The 9,811-nt window shown below is 51.4% G+C and overlaps 1 protein-coding gene across 1 annotated transcript in view; it reads left to right on the forward strand.

Annotated features, from left to right (window-relative positions):
- LOC132390964 (protocadherin-16-like) overlaps positions 1-8,209 on the forward strand; it is a 491,141-nt gene extending 482,932 nt beyond the window's left edge. Inside the window, exon 21 of the mRNA XM_059963494.1 lies at positions 1,163-8,209. Coding sequence (XP_059819477.1) covers positions 1,163-3,687 — 2,525 coding nt within the window. The 3' untranslated portion in view covers positions 3,688-8,209. The remainder of the gene's footprint in view (positions 1-1,162) is intronic.
- The last annotated feature ends 1,602 nt before the right edge of the window (positions 8,210-9,811 follow it).

A 9,811-nucleotide genomic window follows, 5' to 3' on the forward strand; every position in this document is an offset into this window, starting at 1 on the left:
CCTTTTTGCATTTACACAGTTTGTTGACTTTTGCACACTTATTATATGCCCAATTGGTGCAGTTTGTCATTGATTTATTAATGTGATTTAATCTATTGAGTATGCTGGCAAGAAAATTAATCTAAGGATTGCATAGGATGACATAAATGTAGCTTGGTAATAAACTTCCTTTGAACTTTGACCTCTGAAATCCATCCCACACATCGTTCTAGTCAATCACTTCTACAAACTCTACTGCTCATCTCATATCCCTGAAATACACAGTCCTACACAATGTCCTGGAGAATTCCTCTCAAATGTCTACCAAAACAAAATGCTCTTTCTATTATGAAACAATCAAAACAGCACACAGTAATCCACATCCCAAAGACACAGAGTAACACGACACACAGAACTGCAATCTCAGACATAGAGAGTAATAAGATACACAGTACTCCAGGTCTCAGGGAGATAGAGTAATCCAGCTTGGGTATAGGTTCTTTGGCTCATCTACAGTGATGATCATTGCATCCTAATTGGCCACATGTGTAGTATAATAAGGTTGGAGAGTGGCAAATGTTAGTCATTTGTTCAATGGAAGTAATTTGAAGTAATTGGAATATCTGTGACTTCTATGTTTAAAGAAGGTGCAAATGAGATTTAGATGGATGTTTCCTGAATTAGACAGTATGTATGATGAGAATATGTCAAGTGAGCTAGGGTTTTTCTCTTTGGCATGAAGGAAGATGAGGGGTGACGTGAAGAGGTGGACTGAATTATGAGAGGCATAGTTGAAGTGGACAGCCAGAGATTTTTTCCCAGGTCAAAAATGGCTAATAACAGTGGGTATAATTTTAAAGGGAAAGTATAGGGGGTTGATAATGTAGATCTTTTACACAGAGTGGTGGGTGCATGGAATGTGCTACCAGGGGTGCTGGTAGGGGCAGATACATTAGGGACGAGCAACAGATCTGTGGATAATGGGGTTGGGAGTGGTCTACCTCTGTTCGTTATGCAGATAACAGTGCAGGCAGAGGGCTGTTCTGACACGGCAGGTGACCCAGGAGTGTGGGTTTAGGGAGGGTTGGGAATGGGGAGAAGCAGGTTATGCACTCAGGGTGGGGTGGAGTAGGGCTGGGGAAAACACAGCTGTACTGCTGACTGGGACTCTGGTTTGTTTCAGGGACGCTGTTCACTGTGCGGGAGTTGAACCTCGAAGTGTCTGAGGCCATGGAATTGGTGGTTGAAGCCCGGGACCGCGGCCTTCCTACCCTCTCCTCGCGCAGCACGGTGCGGGTCCAGTTTCTGGATGTGAATGACCACTGGCCAACCTTCAGCCTGCCTGAGTACCATACGCAGGTGTCCGAGGACCTACAGCCGGGCAGCACCGTCCTCACATTTGAGGCAACCGACTTGGATCCATGGCTGGATAACAGCGGCCTGGATTATACCATCGTCAGCGGCAACACGGCCAACGTGTTCCAGGTGCACAGCTGGCTCCAGCTGCAAGACAACTGCTGGCGGACGCTGGGCAGCATCATGCTGGCCGAACCGCTGGACTTCGAGACGGCGTCCGCCTACAACCTGACCATCGCCGCCTCGGATCGCGGGGTGCCCCGCCGCAGCCGTACCGCCTCCGCCCTCATCAGCGTCAGCGATGTCAACGACAACCCGCCCGTCTTCAGCCGTGCTCGCTACCAGCTGACGGTAAGCGAGGCAGCGGCCGTGGGCACCGAGATTGGCCGGGTTTTGGCCACTGACGCCGACTCGGGCACCGTCATCCGCTATTCCATCAGCTCGGGAGACAGCGGTGGACACTTCACAGTGGGTGAGCGGAGCGGGGCCGTGCGCCTGGCCCGGCCGTTGGACCGGGAACTGCAAGCGCACCACCATCTCATCCTTCAGGCCAGCGACGGCCCCGGTCACGGCGTCCACTTCGCCCTGGCCCCACTCTCTGTGCAGGTAACCGACGTCAATGACAACCGGCCACGGTTCCCGGTTCGCCGGCTGAGCGCCAGCGTGCGAGAGAACATGCCGGCCCGCTCACTGGTCACTACGCTCCGTGCTACTGATCTGGACTCTGGTGGTTTCGGAGAGCTGCGATACTCACTGGTGGTGCGGGCGGGGGCAGAGTCCTTCACCTTGGACCCGCTCTCCGGGGAACTACGCACCAAGCGGCCCTTCGACTTCGAGCGGCTTCACTCGCTGGATGTTCTTGCGCAGGCGGTGGACCCGGGTAACGCCTCGGCCACCGTCACAGTTCAGGTGCTGATCACCGGCGAGGACGAGTATGATCCAGTATTCAGCCAACCCGCCTACAGCTTCGCCGTGCCGGAGGATGCGCCGCGAGGATGCAGCATTGGCCGGGTTCTGGCTACTGACGAGGACCACGGCCCAGACGGCCTAGTGCTCTACTCGCTGCTGACGCCATCACCCTATTTCATGGTGAATGGCAGCACCGGGGAGGTATTACTGAAGGTAGACGGCCGGAGGCGGCCAGGCAGTCGGGCCCGGAGGGAGGCGCGTGCCCTCACCCTGACCATCCAGGCGCGGGGTCCGCTGGCCGGCTCCCGCTCCGCTCACACCCAGGCCACCGTGGACATCAGTCACACTTCGCTCGGGCTGCCGGCCGAAGTAAGCCCACTGCTGGTGGGCGCACTGGCCGCCTCGTTGGCCATCGGCGGGATGCTGGCGGTCATCGGCCTGACACTGGTCATCCTGCGGGCAAGGAGGAAGCGGAGACGCGCCGAAGGTGGCCTCCGGGAGAAAGCACTGGAGAAGCTGGCGGTCGAGGGGACCCTGCCCGCCAGCGAGCACATCTACCACCAGGCGCTGCCTGGCTACCCTTCTGCGCCGGCCGCCCTCGGTCCACCCTACAGCCGTGGCGACTCCGTTGACCCATCGCACTCGAGCGGCCGCGGTTCGGCAGAGGCGGCCGAGGACGACGAGATCCGCATGATTAACGAGTACCCGCGGCTGGGAAGCGTGTCCGCCCGCGGCCCCGATTCCGGCATCCAGCAGGATGCTGACCGTCTGTCAGACGTCTCCACTGAGCCGGCTGCCGACTGGCTGAAGCAGAAGAAAGGGCCCTCCGTGTTGTTGCCGGGGTCGGTGCCGCAGCCGGCGTTCCGGGATCACGCTGGGGGCTTCCCGGTGGGTGGAGTGGGGCTCGGGTCCTGTCACGCCAAGGACTGCGTCTTTGCTGAAGATGGGCGCCCTCTGGCTCAGGGATCGCTGACGGCCATCGTAGCCAGCGATGAGGAGCTGAGGGGCAGCTACAATTGGGACTATCTCCTCAACTGGTGCCCGCAGTTTCAGCCGCTCGCCAGCGTCTTCACTGAGATCGCCCGCCTCAAGGACGAAAGCGCCCCCCGCAAACAGCTACCGGCCAAACCCAAGGTAGATCCCAAGCCTTGCATCGACCCTCCGCCACTTATCACTTCAGTGGCCCACCCGAATGCCATGTCTGTGCCCCCTCGGCTGGCAGTGGGAAGAAAACAGATGCCAGCCATGCGCCGCTCGCCCATCACTAGCGACGCCTCCATTGCCTCGGCGGCCATGTCCCCGAGCTTTTCTCCCTCACTCTCCCCTCTGGCTGCACGGTCCCCGGCCGTTTCCCCCTTCGACGTCTCGCAAGGACCGCCGGCCTCGGTCATCAGCACTGAACACTCCCTTGACACTGCCGAGGAAGCTGAGCTGCACATCTGACTCTGCCTTGGCCCCTATCACACACCAGTCACGAGGGTGGACAGCGAGACAACATTAGTATTTCTCAAAACTGGGGATATAGCAGGAATGTCATTCCAGGAAACAAATCCAGAACAAATCTCCATGGATCTGTTGAAAATTTGTTAATAGTTCAACGACAAGTAAAAATTGGACACAAGCTAATCCTGAAACTGGGCGACCAGCAGAGAGAAAGAAAGTGTCAAGATAATGTGAAAGGTGGCCTTGAATCAAAGGAGGTGGGGTTTTTGAGTGTGTGATGGGATGGTGCAAAGGGAGCTTCACTGTGTCTGACCCTGGGAGTGTGTGATGGGACAGTGTAGAGGGAGCTTCACTCTGTGTCTGACCCCGGGAGTGTGTGATGGGACGGTGTAGAGGGAGTTTCACTCTGTGATTGACCCCGGGAGTGTGTGATGGGATGGTGCAAAGGGAGCTTCACTGTGTCTGACCCTGAGAGTGTGTGATGGGACAGTGTAGAGGGAGCATCACTCTGTATCTGACCCCAAGAGTGTGTGATGGAATTGTGTGTGTATTTGGTGGGGGTGGGGGGAAGTTTCACTCTGTATGTGATGGGACAGTGTAGAGGGAGCATCAGTCTGTGTCTGACACTAGGAGTGTGTGATGGTATGGTGTGGGGAAGCTACACTCTGTGTCTGACCCTGGGAGTGGAGTGTGTGATGAGACCTTTTGGAGGGAGATTCAGTCTTTGTCTGACCCATGAGAGTGCATGATGGGACAGTGTAGAGGGAGTTCACTCTGTGTCTGACCCCGGGAGTGTGTGATGGGATGGTGTGGAGGGAAGTTCACTGTGTGTCTGACCCTGACCCTGGCATTGTGTGATGGGACCATGTGGGGGGAGCTTCATTCCGTATCACAACCCCAGGAATGTGTGAAGGGACGGTGTGGAGGGAGCTTCAGTGTGTGTCTGACCCTGGGAGTGTGTGATGGGACAGTGTAGAGGGAACTTCACTCTGTGTCTGACTCTGGGAGTCTGTGATGGGACAGTGTAGAGGGAGTTTCACTCTGTGTCTGACTCTGGGAGTCTGTGATGGGACAGTGTAGAGGGAGTTCACTCTGTGTCTGACTCTGGGAGTCTGTGATAGGTCAGTGCAGAGGGAGTTCACTCTGTGTCTGACTCTGGGAGTCTGTGATGGGTCAGTGCAGAAGGAAGTTTGCTCTGAGTCTGGGATGGTGTGGAGGGAGCTTCACTCTCTGTCTCATTCCAGCAGTATGTTAAGGGATGGTGTCTGGGGGGCTTCATTCTATCTTTGACCCCAGGGCAGTGTAGAAGGAGCTTCACTTTGTGTGCGGATTTGATGTGCCTGTTCTTGATGAGACAGCACAAACTATTTTATATAAGTTGGATCGAGGTAGAGAAGTTAGAGAAAGTCAGACAATGTTGGCAGAGTTTGGGGATGTGGACAGTACAAGGAGCACTCCAAGTTAATGTCTGAGGTCATTCTCACCAAATGATCTTGATGGTGGAGTGCAGTTAATACTGCTTGGGGTCAGAGTTTCCTTTATTTTGGGATTAGAGTGATTTGCTATTCTGAATCGCTCCAATTTATGTGTGAAAGGGAAATTTATTTTTCAGTTGAACATTATTAATGTGTAATTGGCTAGCATTTTCCTATTGATGGAGGAGACAGATTACCTTCTTGTCATGTTCTATTTGAATCCTCACCTCTTAAGCTCCCACCTCAACCTACGCCAGACTGACGCAGTCACTTTGCTGTAAGAGGAGGTTTATGTTTGGTAAGATTGTGAACTCTGTCTGGAGTTCCGATTCCTGAACATTTGCCGGGGCCACAGACACTGGCCAGGCTGGGAAAACAGTGGTGCTGTGAGACTGGCTTGTTATGTGGCCGTCAGTAATAGCAGGACCTCAATGTGAAACAATGTGATTGTACTTATGGGCAATCAGGGCAGCAGCGATGTGTGTGTCCATCGGTGATGTGGTGTTCATGTGGTGGAAACCTGTCCAGGAACCGGAAGCAGAGGTGGAGTGTCTGGGGCAGTAATGTGGCATTTACTGCACACTGCCCAGGGTCCAGACAAGGCCAGAGGTCGCTTCAGGACAACCTGAGGTCGATATTGAGTCAGTTTCTATCATTAAGGATGTAAACTCTCACTTTGCTGTAGTTCTGGTTAACTTGGTCATTTTGTGTAAATAGTTGCCTATAAACTGATGGAGGACAAAAACCCCTGGGATATCGGTGCCTCGGCCAATCAGTTATTTGTTCAATATTTTATTGTTTCTAAATGCTGCGTGACGATTGGTGAGACAATGGCATTTCCATAACAACCACCTATTCCCTGGGGTCAACAACGGGAGAGGTGAGGAGATGGTCAGAGACAAATCACAGACTGCGGTCAGGAGGGACATTCACTGAGTGACTGGACACAGTCCACTGTGCAGCAGCCCCAGCAGGCATTGCCCAGTAATAGCCACCCCTCGCTGGAAGACTGATCACACATACTGACCCTCACTGGAGGATGGGTCCCTCACACATACTGACCCTCACTGAGTGACGGTCCCACACACACACTGACCCTCACTGGGGGACAGTCCCACACACACACACTGACCCTTACTGGGGGATGGGTCCCTCACACATACTGACCTTCACTGAGTGACGGTCCCACACACACACTGACCCTCACTGGGGGACAGTCCCACACACACACACTGACCCTTACTGCGGTTGGGTCCCACACACACACTGGCCCTCACTGGGGAACAGTCCCACACACACACTGGCCCTCACTAGGGGATGGTCCCACACACTCACACCCTCACTGCGGTTAGGTCCCAAACACTGACCCTCACTGCGGTTGGGTCCCACACACACTGACCCTCACTAGGGGATGGTCCCACACACTCACCCATACACACACACACTCTGACCCTTACTGGGGGATGGTCCCACACACACTCATTGGGGATGGTCCCACACACACTCTGACCCTCACTGTGGTTGGGTCTCACACACAGTGCTACAGATATCTGCCTGTAGTATTAGGTTTCCTTTAGCACCGTTGGTTTTGTGTAAGTTGATAAATTTCCTTGTGTAATCCATAACTGTGTATTAATGTTAGAGCACATTACCAGAATTCTAGGGGCATTAATCAGGGGCAGGTACCGAAGATTATTACTCCTTTTTCTAATCCAGGGGGCACTGTTCTCCAGCCTGGGCCAGAATCCCTGGATATTCTTCTCACTAGTAACACATGGGTTAATGGACAGTGCTTGAAAGCAGGAACCCTGGCAGATACCCTCCTCACTGTGATACCAGAGGTCGCTGGTCAGTGATGGGGAGTAGGACCCTTGGCTGAATCCTGCTCACTGTGAACCTGGGTCACTAGTCAGTGATGGGGAACTCTGACTGATCTCCTCCCCTTCCCTGGGTGATATGTTTGTGTATAGATCTCACCTGGGTCATGTGGGTAATGTGCACTGAACACTGGGAACCTGTGGCAAGTGACGATGGTTATTCTCTGCTTTGTGAGCACAGAAACAGGTAGTGCAGCATGATCCTCTACTATGCAAGAGCATGGTATCACACACGGAAATGTCGAGTAGTGTGGTGAGAGCTACTTGTGGCCACTCCACTGCTGAGTCTGAGAGAGTCATAGAAAACTACAGTGCAGAAACAAGCCAAACTGTGAATCCAAATGTAGCTTAAAAATTGAACCCGCATCTATCAGTGGTGCTGGCAGTTCATTTCACACTTTGAGTGAAGAAGTTCCCCATGTTCCCTTTAAACATTTCACCTTTCACCTTCTCACCAAACCTCATTGGAAAAACCTTGCTTGCATTTACCCAATCTATACCCTTCATAATTTTGTACACCTCTATCAAATCTCCCCTCATTCTCCTATGCCCCAAGGAATAAAACCTTAACCTCTGCAACCTTTCCCTGTAACTCAGGTCCACAAGCACCACAAATTTTCTCTGCACTCTTTCAAACGATATCTTTCTTGTAGGTAGGTGACCAGAATTCTAATGCACTCTTTCAAGCTCATTGATATCTTCATGATATAACAATAACAGCTCCCCAGAATTCCCACCTGACACCAATGGAGACAAGTGGAGGCAGCTGTAACCCCCAGTGGGGGTGGGACTAACCTCAGTGGAGGTGGGCCTAATGCCAGTGGAGGCAAGGGTATCAATCCTGTGGAAGAATGATGAAGTGCACAGGTTTACTCGCGAATGGTTCAACAGGAAGCAGAAGATTCAATGGCAATATTTATTTTTACACTCTGTAATATAAGAGCTGTGTTTTGTATTCTGATGTAATAGACTTGCATGACTCTGTAACGGAGATGGCGGCTGCACAGGGGCCAGTTCCAAGGACTCGGCTTTTGGTCAGTACCTACACTGGCTCTGGTCAGCTGTTATGAGCAGAATTTTCATTAAATCCACCAATTTGTACAAAAGCTTTTCCTGTATGTTTCAGTTTTTGATGATAGGTACACCTGCTTCATCACATCTGATATAAATCTGTCCTGCATTAGCCAGAAATTTCCCATAGTAACTATCACTGGGTTGGTGAGAGGCTCCAGACTGTAGGACAATCCAGGACTCTGTGTTAAGTAAACCCCTTTCATAAGGACCAAAAGACATAGGAGCAGAATCAGGCCATCAAGTCTACTATGCCATTCCATCTTGGCTGATTTACTATCCCTCTCAACCCCATTCTCCTACCTTCTCCCTGTAACCTTTGCCATCCTGACTAATCAAGAATCTACCAACATCTGCTGTAAACACACCCAATGACTTGGCCTCCACAACCGGTAATGAATTTCACAGATTCACCATGCTCTCGCTGAAGAAATTCCTCAGAATCTCTGTTAGAAATGGACATCACTCTATTCTGAGGCTGTACCCTCTGGTATAGACCCTCCCAGTACAGGAAACATCCTGTCCACGTCCACTCTATGAGTCCTTTCAGCCCATCATGATCAGACGATAATGCCGAAGTAAACAAACTCAGTTTGCCTGTATTAGGCCCGTATCCATAAAACCATAAGGTATAGGAGCAGAATTAGGGCATTGGGCCCATCGCGCCTGATCTGCCATTTTATCATGGCTGATCCATTTCCCTTTTCCCCTGTAACCTTTCACTCACTGACTAATCAGAACCTATCAACTTTCACATTAAAAATACACAGTGACTTGGTCAACACTGCCACCTGTGACAACAAATTCCACAGATTCATCACCTTCTGGCTAAAGAGATTCCTCCTCATCTCTGTTCTAAATGGATGTCCATTTATTCTGAGGCTGTGCCCTCTGAGTCCTAGACTCTCGCACCACAGGAAATAACCACCCTGTTGAGGGTTTTCAACATTTGATACATTTCAATGGGACCCTTCCCGAGTCTCCTAAATTCCAGTGAGTTCAGGCCCAAAGCCATCAATTGTTATCATATGATAAGCTTATCATTCTTGTGAATCCATCACATCCGTCTCTCCCAACCTAACCTACAACCTATACTGTACCATATGACATCGGAGCAGAATTAGGCCATTTGGCCCATTGAGCTTCTATCTCCCATTTCTGAAGTATCTTTGACGTGAAACATTAACTCAGTTTCTCTGTCTACAGGTGTTGCCTGACCACCTGTGTGTATCTGACATTTTTTGTTTCAGAGTTCGGTATCTTCAGGGTTTTCTTCCAATCTCCCTCAGTCTTTCCTTCTTTGTTATTTTATTCTTTATTACTTATGCAGTGTTTATGTACTTCTCAAACTCACTTTGACTTTCTTTTCTTCATACCATCTTTTGGTTTCCTTTCAGTTTCACCCGAATGTTTCCTTTACTCATTTTCTGACATTGCACATGATAACGGAAGCTGTGCTGTGGAGTCTGTGTTGGTCTCAGCAACCCTGCCTTCCTCTGGGCAACTCCGGAACCCCCCCCCCCACTTCCCTTTCTCATAAATCCCTACTCAACTTCTTCCACCCACCAGACTGGAGCATCCGGGGGAAGCCATGTGAATACAGGGAGAAGGTGCAAATTCCACACAGACAGCATTGGAGTACAGGATCAAACCTGGGTTAGCTGTGCTGTTGTGTGACAAAAAGAAGAGTGAGGTCCATCC

Source organism: Hypanus sabinus, chromosome 3, assembly GCF_030144855.1.
Source record: "Hypanus sabinus isolate sHypSab1 chromosome 3, sHypSab1.hap1, whole genome shotgun sequence".
NCBI classification, from domain to species: Eukaryota; Metazoa; Chordata; class Chondrichthyes; order Myliobatiformes; family Dasyatidae; genus Hypanus; species Hypanus sabinus.